Source organism: Lynx rufus, unplaced genomic scaffold (genome assembly GCF_022079265.1).
Source record: "Lynx rufus isolate CCGP_SWC_20201006 ecotype Redwood Valley unplaced genomic scaffold, mLynRuf1.p SCAF_30, whole genome shotgun sequence".
NCBI classification, from domain to species: Eukaryota; Metazoa; Chordata; class Mammalia; order Carnivora; family Felidae; genus Lynx; species Lynx rufus.
In genome coordinates, this window is record NW_025814846.1 from 1,040,061 (window position 1) to 1,054,738 (window position 14,678).

General features: G+C 38.8%; 1 protein-coding gene across 2 annotated transcripts in view; it reads right to left on the reverse strand.

Moving 5' to 3' along the window:
* Window positions 1-1,405: 1,405 nt before the first annotated feature.
* Window positions 1,406-14,678, reverse strand: part of OGT (O-linked N-acetylglucosamine (GlcNAc) transferase) — a 36,731-nt gene continuing 23,458 nt past the window's right edge. For both annotated transcript variants that reach the window (XM_047092608.1, XM_047092606.1), the window contains exons 17-22: window positions 14,457-14,573; window positions 14,196-14,366; window positions 9,685-9,837; window positions 7,774-8,026; window positions 6,967-7,090; window positions 1,406-3,669 (exon numbers count right to left, since the gene is read on the reverse strand). In XM_047092608.1, the coding sequence (XP_046948564.1) occupies window positions 3,495-3,669; window positions 6,967-7,090; window positions 7,774-8,026; window positions 9,685-9,837; window positions 14,196-14,366; window positions 14,457-14,573 (993 nt within the window). In that variant the 3' untranslated portion in view covers window positions 1,406-3,494. The remainder of the gene's footprint in view (window positions 3,670-6,966; window positions 7,091-7,773; window positions 8,027-9,684; window positions 9,838-14,195; window positions 14,367-14,456; window positions 14,574-14,678) is intronic.

A 14,678-nucleotide genomic window follows, 5' to 3' on the forward strand; every position in this document is an offset into this window, starting at 1 on the left:
CCCTGAAGATAGAGGGATTGGTTACTTCAGGCTTTTTGGCACTTGCTCCAAACACACCGAGAAAAACATAAACTGGGCAAGTAAACGCTTTCTGGATGGTGCCCATTTCTCTGGCGGACACCCATACATTTCAGAATTTAAGCATTTAACCAACAGAATACAAATAAAACCTCCTTGCGTTTAAAGATATATTAATATTGATTTCATGCTGGGCACTGTTCCAAGTGTTCTATATGGGTTTAATGCTTAAGACACCTTAAAAATAGGCAGTGTCAGCACTCCTTTTACAGGGATCCCCTGGCTAGAGAGTGGCAGACCTGGGATTCAAACTCCAGCAGCCCTGGTTCCAAAATCCAAACTCTTAAGCACTAAACTGCCTACATGTATAAAGGTATTCTGAATGGATGGGGAACAAGTGACAAGGGGTTTATCATTAGAACCCTAACTCTACAACAAACTTGCAAGTTTACCTCTACAAGCCTCGTCTATAAAAAAAAAAAAAATGGGGGTTACATAAATGTGTCCCTTAGAAGTTTGGGCAAAGAACCAGAATGTTAGCTGTAGTTACTATGAAGAGGCATGTGCTTCAAGTAAAAAGTGGGTTAGGACTGGAATCAAATCATGTTACACAAGCTCATTCAGGACACACAACTCCTTTAGACTGAAGGCAGGAGAAACTAAAGTAGACTGAAAATAACCCAGGCAGATTCAAAACACACAGAAGGTAGGGGTAAGAATGTTTATGAGTAGGCTACTGGACACCTTTCTGCCCCCACCACCTCTTAGGAAACACACACCAGACCATTTAGGGCTTTGAGAGTCACAACCCACAGAAAAGGGGGGGGGGTGGCATAAATCAGCTGAAATTTATTCATTTTTAATGTAAACACTATGCCCAACCTGAGGCTTGAATGCACGACCCCAAGATCAAGAGTCACATGCTCTACCAACTGAGCCAGCCAGGTGCCCCTGAAATTTTATTGAAAAAAATTTCCCCATTTATTATCTCTGAGAAAATGGGCAGCTAAACAGCCTGCTTTGGTCCCTGATGCACCGATATCCTCCCTCATACCTGTGGCTAAGTTCAAATACCGAGCATGAATGAATGGCCCACACAAAGAGTAAGACTACAGAAGCCAGAGCAGTCGTAAGCAAAACAACAACAAAAAAAAACATGAATGGGTGTGCTGGGAGTTACAGGCACTGTCCTCATTGTAACGGGTCATAAACCAACCCCACCCCCTCTACCATACCTGAGAAAACTAACTCTTAATATTGCAGCTACACTAGGGAAATCTGGTCCTTTTGTTGTTTGCAGCTGTTCACATGTAAGCTTCATCACTGGATGACCCAATTATTCTGTCCAATGCTCAATTTAACAGAACACAAAATACATCAGCCACAGTAAGGGCAAATCATTCATTTATTGTTTAAGGATCGCAAGACAACATCTGGATTTCTGTAGCACAATTTAAATGTTTACTTTTTTGATAAAGCGGAGTATAATAGAAAAAACAATTAGTTTCCAATAATATCTATATCTCTATTCAGAATTAGGTCTTCCACAGACATGTTACCTGGAAACAAAAGCCTATTACAATAAGCAAAGCTTCAACCAGAGCGGCTACTTTTCGTGCCAGGAAAAAGTTCATCCCTATAGGAGGAATGATGTGCTATGTAAAATGGCTGTAAGGCCACAGCCTTGAGGGCACTGGAAGTATATTATCCTATTCCACATGAAGTAGTTTGGTGAATTTCAAACATCAGTTTATCCTGCAACCATGCTGGCAACCTTTAACTGACAGTTCAATCGGGTAAAAAATAAATTAAATCCCTAAACTGATGTTTCTTGATTTACATTGTTAGAAGGTACACACAGTTCATTACCATGTAATTCTGGCAAGAATTACATCGGAGACTCCTTGCTCAGATTTTGGTTAACAGTAAGAATCTTTCAGAAATTCAAGTTCTTATTAATCAATAATTTGTCAACTAGGATACATTCAGGCATCAGCTGCAACTACAGAATAGGTGCACTGCCTCAGCGCTTTGGAAAGACATTATAATCTAGAACACTACTAGCAGACAAAAATTATCTGTTACTGGATAGCATAAGTACAGTACAGCAACACAAAACATATATTCATATGTTGGCTTATTTAAGCCTCAAGCCCTCGATCCTTTGCTGAAATTCAATAATTTTATTCCTATGGTTTTTAATACCAAGAACTCAAGCTCCAGGAGGGCTAAAGTCTAATTTGTACTCCAAACCAAGTAGCAGTGCAGTTTGCTACCACTGAGGCTGATCCGTACAGACTTCAAGTCCAGAAGACAGTTATTATATAATACCCTAGAAGGTCTGAAAAATAATTACTCATTTACACAGCTGGTCCTTCAGCTTTTTACCTATGTTTTCTGATGAACATTATTCAATGTACTGAAGATAACTGTGACTTACTGATCAAATATGCGAATACTTATACTTACCTGGGATTTCATTTCTGCTGAAAGAAATAGGAAGAACAGGACTCACTTAAAAAAACAAACTTGAGAAAGGAAGGTAAAAATCTTATCACACACTATCACTTTTGGAAGCAGCATAGAGGGGCAGTCAAAGGTAAAACACTGGTGAAATAGGTCAAAACTAGGCCCAAAAAATCTATATCATCATCAATGGCAGTACCACAACTACGCCCTGCATAATTATCACTCCTAAGAATTTTCATTTGGCACCAGATGACGTGTTTAAGAGAAACACTCTGGGATGTTTAAAATCAGACTTCGTTTCGTCAGCTGAGTTACAGGAGAAATTTTAAAGTGGGGGAAGGGAAGAGAAGGAAATGGGAAACGGACCAGAAAAACAAAATGTTTAAGTTATCATCTAAACCAACAAAGCACTGATAGTTCCAAACATTAGGTCAGACACTAAAATGACTGATATAGGCTCAAGTGGTTTATAAAACCTATAAAAAGACTACACCAGCAAAGTCCCCATTAATCTGTAGAGTTCAGAAACTAAAACAAGGGGCAACATTTTAGCTTAAAACCTTATCTCAAGAGAATCATATACACTTCACGTGAATAAAAATACCTGAAACCAAACATTTTTAAAAGCTCCAATACCCAAAATATAAAGAAAAAATTAATTCAGAAGACTTGATCAATCCATGGAATCACAAAACGGCTGGACAATCTCCATCTCCCCTCCACACTAACCATCCCATGGAAGACCAAAGGAGAGCAGACCTTCCAGACCTACGCACCACCTGATTGCTGCAAAATTCTGTGGAGATTCCTTGTGGGACAGCAGTTTCCCATCTCGTGTCTCTCCCTATCATGCAGGAAGCAAGTCTGGCTGTGCTATTCTATGATCATTTGTCACCCATCTGCAACATGATACTGTACAGTAAGTAAAAAGTACGTTCTCTAGTTCCCTTTCCCTGGAAAGTTGAGGCTCAGGTACAGGGGTAATCTCCTGTTCACACAGTCTTTATTTAGGCCGACTCAGTGACTTCAACAGGCTTAATCATGTGATCAGGTTTGTTGCCAGCTGCATAATGCTCCCACATCTGTAGATAGAGCCGCTCTAGTTCCATTGTGTATTGTTTGGTGTTGAACAGAGGGCTAGATATTCTCTGCTTCCAGACTTTGCCACGGATTTTCTTCAGGCTAGGTAAGAAAACAAAAAGAACCAACTTTTAAAATCAGAGCAGAAACTCAGAACTAGCCCTCATAAATACCTAGTTACCTCTGTGGTAAAATACATGACTGAACTTCACACAATTTTCTCTCCTGATTGGCCACCCTGACCTCAAGGTTGAAAAATTAAAGGGTCACAACTAACATAATGCTAACACTTACAATCAAGTTTACCTCCATGTCCTCTGAAAATACTCAGCTCATTCCTAAAGAAGTATATGCAAGAGACACCATGCTTTCCCCCGTCATCTCATTTCTATCTTTAAAATAGGGGCGCCGGGGTAGCTCAGTCGGTTAAGTGGCCGACTTCGGCTCAGGTCATGATCTCGCGGTCCGTGAGTTCAAGCCCCGTGTCGGGCTCTGTGCTGACAGCTCAGAGCCTGGAGCCTGTTTCAGATTCTGTGTCTCCCTCTCTCTGACCCTCCCCCGTTCATGCTCTGTCTCTGTCTCAAAAATAAATAAACGTCAAAAAATAAAATAAAATAAAGAATTGGCAAGGACACGTGCCTACTCCTATGTATTACTGGTTAGAATGTACACTGCTTACCCTTTTGATAAGCGATTTACCAATGTGTGTGTTAAGAAACTTAAATGGCCATAACCCTCTGACATATCATGAACACTTTTAAATCTATTCACAAGAAATAATCAGAGATACAGGCAAACCTGGCCATGCAAAGATGTTCACTGAAGCATCATTTACAATAGCCAATGCACAAACATATGAAGTATTCAATTTATGAATATCTTAATAAGAAAAATACCCTAAGGGATAAGAAATGTACTACATTTACTGCCATCATTTCCCCCTTGTATATGAACTGCTTATTTCGATATTTAAAAAAAAAAAAGTGTTCCAGGGCTTCTGAGTGGCTCAGTCGGTTAAGCACCCAACTCTTGACTTCAGCTCAGGTCATGATCTCACGGTTCATGAGTCTGAGCCGCACACTAGGCTCTGCACCGATAGTGTGGAATCTGCTTAGGATTCTCTCTCCCTCTCTCTCTCTCTGTCCCTTCCCCACTTGCACATTCTGTCTCTAAATAAATAAATAAATAAATAAAATGCATAAATAAATAAAAACATTTAAAAAAGTGTTACGAATATCACCAAGACCATGGTTCTGCTCAGAGACGGGGAAAAAAAAAAGCAATTAATTCTTCTGGGAAAAAGGGAAAAGAATTCTCTACTCCTCTTCTAAAAATGTAATTTGTCACAAGATTCTTCTTCTGTGGAGACAATTACTACTAGAGCAAGAAGCTGGACCACTCCTATACGTTTTTAAAAGCAATAAAAAAATTTCAATGTCTGTTGTGACAGAACTAGTACAATGCCTACACATTATCTGTTGGCCTCAACCCAACCATAATCATATTAATGCTACCTTCCAGATAAAAGTACGTCAGTGCTCTATCTTATGTTTCTAAGTTCTGTATGTCACCAGGAGAATGATATGGTACATCCATACAATGAAATACTATTCGGCAATAAAAAAGAATGAAGTACTGATATAAGCCAGCATCATGGATAAACCTCACAATTGTTATCCGTAAGTGAAAACATTCAGAGTACAAACTGTACGGTTTCATTTATATAAGGCAAAACAAAGTTTTGATGGGGGAAAAAATCAGAACAGGAATAGTCTCTGAGGGTTGGTGTGGAGGATGAACTAACAAGGAACACGAGGGAACTTTCTGCAGTGAGGATAATGTTCTATATACTGTCATGGGTTTGGGTTATAAAGGAATGTCTCAAAACTCAAATTTAAAATTTGTATATTCCACTGTATATAAATTCTGCCTCAAAAAAAACTAAACTCTAGTTAACGATATCCATTCTGAAGTACGGATGTCTGCAATTCACTTCAAAATCAATCAAATAATATGGACTGCTAGATGGATAGAGGAATAAATAGATGGGAAGATACATGATTAAGTATACAAAGATGTTAGTGGTAAAATCTAGGCAGTAGGTAGAGAAGTGTTTACTATAAAATTGAAAAATTTTATAACAGAATGTTGGGAAAAAGTATTGTATGAAATCAACTAAGCTCTAAATTTTTTTTTTTTTAAATACACTAAAAGATTTACTATAGTTATCTCTGGACTGAAGAACACCTATCTTACTTTTTTTAATGGCTGGATTCAAAATTTTCAACCATTTTTCTTAGATGTATATGATGTTCAATAGAGAAAATTTTTGAAAATAAATGCTTCATATCTTTTGAATGCTTACCAAGAACTTTTGTAAGTGCGTTACATGGAACGCCTTTTTTTAATCCTCAAGTCTCTGCAAGGTAGGTACTATCCTTCATCCCCATTTTGCAGATGGAAAAACCAAGGCACAGAGACTAAATTGCCCAAAGTCACAAAGCTCGTAAGTGGGAGAGCATGGATTCAAACCCAGGCAGTCTAATTCAAAGACGGTGCTTTTTTTAAACTTCTCTAGAATATGCTACTTCTCGGAAAAACACAAAGAAAAAAATTACCCATAACACCCAAAGAAAAGCCTCATTTAAGAGAGAAACACTACTTCATTGTATGGCTAAAGCATCACTTATCTAAGCACCACCCCTCTAATTCCCACCCACTTGGGGCACTGAAGTTATGCTTCCCCCCCACCCCCTTTATGCTACAGTGAAGATTTGGCCCTATTAGCGTCAAAGGTCTGGTTTTTGTTTTGTTTTTTTAAAACGCTCTTAAAATCTTCGAGGAAGGGTTATACCAACTTACTCACTGTATGAAATGTATGAAAAAGCCAGCACCTCAGTGCTCCCTCAATGGTATCATAATAAAAATATTTTATTTTGTAGGCAAATACTGGGTATAACACAGTGTTATATCTATACTTCTACAGAGGCTGAAACGTTTTTCCTGTTAACCATTTGTATTTCCACTTCAGTGACTTGTCTGCTCATTTCCTTATTTACTTTCCTATTAAAGAATTTAAGATATAAATGTTCTTCAGTCTTTCTATAGCCAGGCTACTATTACTTGACATCAGAAACGAAAGATTTTTTCCCCCTGTTGCCTGCCTTTTAATTTTCTTGACTCACTTTTATTCAGCCATTTACCCTTTACATAGTAAAACCTATTGGCCACTGTGTTTACGAAAGTTTAGAAAGTTCTCTCATCTAGAGATCGTACAACTAATCCACCTATTTCATATTAGCCTTCTTTAGTGATTTCATTTCCTAACGCCTATATTCCCTCTAAATTTTCTGCATCTATCTCCTTTACCATGCAATTTGTTCATAGAAGTTTACTTACTATTCTAGATCCGTTCCTAGTTTCACAGCTATGTCTTCATATTCTTGTCTATTTTTAGCAATAAGCTCAAGACAACCTAAACAAGTGAGCTGGGAAGCTGCAACTCGAGAAGCAAGTGTCTCTCCTGTAATAAAAAAGGGAACAAACTGCATGTCTGAGAATGTAAACGGCAGTTATTGTTATTTATGTTAAGTACCCACACAATACAGAGGAGGAGAATGAAGCAAAGTGCTTAGACGTGAACAAAGCTCATTTATCATCTTGCCCTAAACGCTGTTTCTAGTACACAAATTTTCACCTAAAAATGTCTCCCCAGGGAGATTTTAAAAACAACAAGGAAAAGGGGCACCTGGGTGGCTCAGTCAGTTAAGTGTCTGGCTCTTAGTTTCGGCTCAGGTCATGATCTCACAGTTTTGTGAGATCGAGCCCTGCATCAGGCTCTACACTGACAGCACAAACCTGCTTGGGATTCTCCATCTCCCTCTCTCTCTGCCCACTGGCCCCCACTCGCGCTCTCTCTCAAAAGAAATAAACTTCTAAAGATATGTTAAAAGGAAATAAAAAATAAATAAAAAGAACAAGGAAGGGGCGCGCCTGGGTGGCTCAGTTGGTTAAGTGTCTGACTCTTGATTTCAGCTCAGGTCATGATCCCACAGTCCATGAGTTCGAGCCTTGCATCAGGCTCATGTTGACAGCATGGAGCCTGCTTGGGATTCTCTCTCCCTCATCCTCTCTCTCTCAAAATAAACTTTAAAAAAATAAAATAAAAAGGACAAAGAAGATTCCTATGATTTATCAGCAACTCACCTGGCATAGTTACCATGGGTGTTCCTGCCCAGAGGACATCCATCCCCGTGGTGTGCCCATTACAGAGCGGAGTGTCCAGGCAGACATCAGCCAGCTGGCCTCTCCTGACATGCTCCTCTTTAGGAGCAACAGGTGAAAAAATGATACGGTTCTGGGGAAGGCCCATGTTTTGCGCATATTGTTGGATATTAGGTTCTCCTACTGCTGGAAAACGCAACAGCCACAGCACACTATTGGGAACCCGCTTCAGAATCTGAAAGGGGGAAATAAGAATAATTTTTAGTAGCAGCTCCACCCTTCTCAAGAAAGGCTCCCATAGAGCTCTAATAATTCTAGCAGTCTACTCTTGTCACCCACAGAGCAGCCTACTGTGAACTTTGTCTTTCCTTCATAGATGAATGAGATCAACTGAATCATACATTCCTGTTCTGCTTAGCTGTCCCCAGAGTTCAAAGAAAGAGAAGACTGATGTAAGACACAAAACAAGTTACTAATTGGCAAAATCTGAGGCAGCTGCGTCCTGTGGGAATTGTTACTGGCAGTGATTTTTGTCGATGAGATAGAAATTTTCCATCTCAAATTTTAAATCCCCCACCATTACACAACAAGTAAAGTCAGCTCACACTTGCCCAACTTTATGTGCTTAATCAAGATTAGGTGGCAGCAGACTTTCTGTAAAGGACCGGAGAGCAAATACTTTTGGCTTTGCAGCCACATGGACTCTGTTATAACTGCTTGATTCTGCCCTTGTCACTGGAAAACAGCCATAGACAATATGCAAACAAGCTTGTGTGTCAATAAAATTTTATTTACAAAAACAGGCAGTGTGCTGGATTTGGTCCACAGGCCATAGTCTTGCCAACCCCTGATTTAGATCTACACCTATTCAATGTTACCACACAAGTTTACCATCCCTTCCCTAAAAGATAAGAGAACAGATGGATTTCAGATTTCAAAAAAGCAGTATAGTACATATATATAATACCTTCAGCAGCAACTCCCTATAAACAAACACACTATTACCTCTGCACTGAGATGTAGGAATACTCATATTAATTGGAATATATAAAAGACCAAAAAGCAGCCTAACATCAGTTTAGGGCAGGTGTGCTGTCAAATAAATTTGCCATAAACTTTTGAGAAAGCTGTTAGTTTTTGGATTTTTTTGAACACTTGCAACTAAAGATTAAGGGATAGTAAGCCTGTACTCATCGGCTTCCTCTTCCACCCACACCTTTCCTTTTAAACACACACACACACACACACACACACACACACACACACACATTATCTCATATTTTAGCTCTATATAAGAGCCAGTTATATTAAAGTTTAAAACTTTCAGGGGTCCTGTTTGTGCAAACTGGTCTGATGAATGGACAGGTAATGGCATAAATCAATTCCTTCCTGGTTATACCTCTACAGTATCGCAAGTATGTTAAGTATGGGCAGATGTACACCTTTGCTATCAGTTTAGACAATGGGCTGGCAAACTAGAACCTGGAAGCCAAATCTGGCATGTTGCCAGTTTTGGTAAATAAAACTTTATTGGAACACACCTACACTCACTCATACATTTACACAATGTTTAATGGTGTTTTCCTGCTCCAATGGCAGAGTTCAGCAAATGTTAACAGGGTATGGACTGCAAAACCAAAAATATATACAAGATGGCTCTTTAAGAAAAAGTGTGATCCCTGGTGTTGAATACATAAATTAAAAAGGCTCATGCTGTAATATTTAGACGCTGGAAAGAGAAATCAAAAACGTCTGAAAAACCTACTCTTTTCAACATTTTAGAAATGAGCACAACAGCTCCTGAATAGGGACAGAGGGCAGCCTCAGCGAAACGGCCTACATAATAATCTTTAGTAGTCTCTAGACATGAATAATGAATCTACGCATACTCACGTTTGCCCACATCTGCAGAGTAGAAGGGTCAATTTTGTATAACTGATTAAAATTACAGTACACGATGGCATCTTCTGGTAACCCATACTGGGAACGGGTGGTTACAATAATGGTACGAGGAACCTCCTCTCCAGTGGCAGCTTTATTGTTGATCTAGAACAAGAAAAACAACATGATTACATTTACAGTCAGCACAGTCTCAAATGACATAATACTCTACGTGGAAAACCTGAAAGACTCCAACAAAAAACTGTTAGAACTGATACATGTATTCAGCAAAGTCGCAGGATAAAAAAATCAACGTACAGAAATCTGTGGCATTTCTATACACCAATAATGAAGCACAAGAGAAATCAAGGAATCAATCCCATTTACAATAATAGTAAAAACCATAAAATACCTAAGAATAAACCTAAGCAAAGAGGTAAAAGATCTGTATGCTGGGGGCGCCTGGGTGGCTCTGTTGGTTGAGCATCCGACTTCGGCTCAGGTCATGATTTCATGGTTCTTGGTTTCTAGCCCGGTATCGGGCTCTGTGCTGACAGCTCAAAGATTGGAGTCTGCTTCAGATTCTGTGTGTCTCCCTCTCTGCCCCTCTCCCACTCATGCACTATTAAAAATGAATGAACGTTAAAAAAAAATCTGTATGTTGAAAACTATAAAAAGCTTATGAAAGAGACTTATGAAGATGACACAAAAAATAGAAAAACATGCCATGTTTACGGATTGGAAGAATATTCTTAAAATGTCAATACTACCCAAAGCAATCTACACATTCAATGCAATCCTTGCCAAAATAATACCAGCATTCTTCACAGAGGTAGAACAAACAATTCTAAAATGTGTATGGAACCAGAAAAGACCCTGAATGGCCAAAGCAATGTTGAAAAAGAAAACCAAAGTTGGAGGCATCACAATTCTGGACTTCAAGCTGTATTACAAAGCTGTAATCATCAAGACAGTATGGTGCTGGCACAAAAACAGACACATAGATCAATGGAACAGAATAGGGAACCCAGAAATGGACCCACAAAAGTGTGGTCAGCTAATCTTCAACAAAGCAGGAAAGAGTACCCAATGGAATAAAGACAGTCTCTTCAGCAAATGGTGCTGGGAAAACTGGATGGCAACATGCAGAAGAATGAACCTAAACCACTTTCATACACCATACACAAAAAATAAACTCAAAATGGATGAAAGACCTAAATGTGAGACAGGAAACCATCAAAATCCTATGGAGAAAACAGGCAAAAAACCTCTTTGACCATGGCTGCAGCAACTTCTCATTTGACATGTCTCTGGAGGCAAGGGAAACGAAAGCAAACATGAACTACTGGGACCTCAAGATAAAAAGCTTCTGCACAGTGAAGGAAACAATCAGCAAAACTAAAAGGCAACTGACTGAATGGGAGAAGATATTTGCAAATAACATATCTGATAAAGGGTTAGTGTCCAAAAAGCTATAAAGAACTTGCCAACCTCAACACCCAAAAAACAAATAATCCTGTGAAGAAATGGGCACAAGACATGAACACTTCTCCAAAGACATCCAGGTGGCTAACAGACACATGAAAAGATGCTCAACCTCACTCATCATCAGGGAAATACAAATCAAATCCACAAGAAAATACCACCTCACACCTGTCAGAGTGACTAACATTAACGACTCAAGAAACAAAAGATGTTGGCAAGGATCTGGAGAAAACACTTTTGCACTTCTGGTGGGAATACAAACTGGTAGAGCCACTTGGAAAACAGTATGGAGGTTCCTCAAAAAAACTAAAAATAGAGCCACCCTATGACTCAATAATAGTACTACTAGGTATTTATCCAAAGGATACAAAAATGCTGAATTGAAGGGCCACATGCACCCCAATGTTTATAGCAGCGCTATCAACAATATCCAAATTATGAAAAGAGCCCAAATGTCCATCAACTGATGAATGGATAAAGACGATATGGCATATGTATACATACCAAGGAATATTATTCAGCGATCAAAAGGAATGAAATCTTGCCATTTGCCACAACATGGATAGAACTAGGATGCATTTATTATGCTAAATGAAGTCAGAAGGTAAATATCATTATGATTTCACTCATACATGGAATTTAAGAAACCAAACAGATGAACATAGGGGAAAGGAAGGAAAATAAGATAAAAACAGAGAGGGAGGCAAACCATAAGAGACTTTTTTTTTTTTTTTTTTTTTTTGGGAGAGAGAGAGACAAGAGCATGAACGGGGGAGGGGCAGAGAGAGAGGGAGACACAGAATCGGAAACAGGCTCCAGGCTCCGAGCCATCCGCCCAGAGCCTGACGCGGGGCTCGAACTCACGGACCACGAGATCGTGACCTGGCTGAAGTCGGACGCTTAACCGACTGCGCCACCCAGGCGCCCCAAGAGACTCTTTTTTTGTTTTAAGTTTATTTATTTTGAGAGAGAGGTGAAGAAAAAATCCCAAGCAGGCTCTGTGCCATCAGCAGAGCTCGATATGGGGCTCAATCCCACGAACCATGAGATCATGACCTGAGCTGACATCAAGAGTCAGATGCGTAAATGACTGAGCCACCCAGGTACCCCAAGAAAGTCTTACATACAGAGAACAGGGTTGCTGGAGGGGTGCTGTGTGTGTGGGAGGGGGAATGAGCACTGGGTGTTATATGTAAGTGATGAAACACTAAATTCTACTCCTGAAACCATTATTACATTATATGTTAACTTGGGTTTAAATTAAAAAATAAAAATTTTTAGAAAGTCAGCATAGTCTGGCATTTTTTAATTAATAAAGATTCCTTAAGATGCCAAAAAGTATAATCCTTGAAAGTCATGTCATTTCAAGTATGAGAAAATATCCATGACATATTAAGTTAAAAAAAGAAAGAAAAACGTTACAGCATTATCTTAATTGGGAGCAGTGAGGACTACACCTTGAAACTTACCACTCAAGCCAAAAAGTTCTTTTCAAAACCCTATTAATTCACAAGCAAGTTTTTGCTCACTTTAATAAATGAAATGTCCGGGGCGCCTGGGTGGCGCAGTCGGTTAAGCGTCCGACTTCAGCCAGGTCACGATCTCGCGGTCCGGGAGTTCGAGCCCCGCGTCAGGCTCTGGGCTGATGGCTCAGAGCCTGGAGCCTGTTTCCCTCTGTGTCTCCCTCTCTCTCTCTGCCCCTCCCCCGTTCATGCTCTGTCTCTCTCTGTCCCAAAAATAAATAAACGTTGAAAAAAAAAAAATTAAAAAAAAATAAATAAAAAAAATAAATGAAATGTCCTTTTCTAAATCACACCCACCCTTGAAGGCTAAATTTAAATCATTCCTCCAAATGATCTCTACTGTGTCTCCTCACATTGATCGCCACTATTTCTAAGTATGTACACATTTATAATCTTCTAATTCCCACACATCTGGGTACTATCTTCCATTATGTAACTATTCCAGGTGTGTATGGACATTTCATACATTTGGGCATTGTGCTCTACACTCAAAATTCTTTGTCCCTGTGAATGTCAAGAACTATATGTATATATATACACACATACATATATACACATACATATATGTGTATGTATATACATATATACATACATACATATGTATATACATATGTATATATACACATACGTATGTATGTATGCATATATACGTATATGTATATATATGTATATATGTATATACACACATACATACATACACACGTTTTTCTTGAGTCAAACAGGTCTGTCCTATTGCTCCAAAGGACAGGTAACCAGAGAGTAAGAAAAAACACACCCCTGTCGGTTTAGCCCAATATTAATTCCTTTATCTTAACAGGAGCTGGCCTGAGAGTAAAGAGCTCATTTTGAGCACCCTTGGTATGAAATGTTACACCAGTAAAACTGTTAACTCCTTGCCTTCTAATATCTTGACAGCGCTACCTATTCACTTATTCAAACATGCAATATATATTTATTGAACAAATACTACATTACTGTGGCTAAGACATGGGCCCTAAAGTAATTAAACTCAGTGGAGAATAAATACAAACACAGGGAATAATAACATGTTGTGCTGCATGTAAAAATATAACCCAAACATTAAAGAAACAGAACAGACAGGTACCAATGGAACGGGAAAGGTGAGATTAATGATAAGGACAGGAATAGATTCCTGGAGAAGCTGCCTGAACTGAAAGTCTTAAAAAGTAGAGAGATTTAACTAGGGAAAGATTGAGTTACAGAAGAAATTGTATGAAGTCTACAGATAGTTCACCATTTTTAAGAGGAAAGCCACAGATAGGAAACAGTAAGATACTGTTAATACAGTAGACCCTCATTAAGTGACCAGCTGGCTGAATCCAACAGACATTTAAAATAAGACAAAGCTATAGAAGATACCAATTTCCACTGAACTTTTATTTCCTCTCCTATAAAACAGGGATAATGATGCTTATACCTCCTGGAGTTATGAGATTTAAAGGAGACAAATGAATAGTTGGTGGTACACGTTACATTCTATTTGTCTCTTCTCACCTGGGTAGTTGCTAGTCCATTGCTAATACTGAATCCATTAATTGTTATCTGGATTTGCCCTCTGTTAATCATTTCAATAACTGCTTCTGCAATAGTATTCATAGGAATAACAGGCATATTAAGAGCTGTATTACTGCTGTCCCCATTGTCTCCTCCATCAGGACATTTCATCTTTAAGAAAAACAACAAAACGTATCATTAGGGAAAAGATCCCAAATGCAGATAACTTTGTTTCAATGACAATATTGACCAGGTTCTGACCTTGACAATTTTCACATCTGGCAGACTATCAAGAAATGCTTTGAGGTCGATGCCATTCAGAACAATCCGATTGTCATAAATGTGCCCATTGGACTTAAAATCGATGACTGCTTTTTTCTAATCAAAAAAAAAAGTTTGAGACACATATCTTTTAGGATGCATAGAGACAATAGCAAGGAAATAAATGACTACAGTTCTTTGCAATTCCCACATAGCACTGTT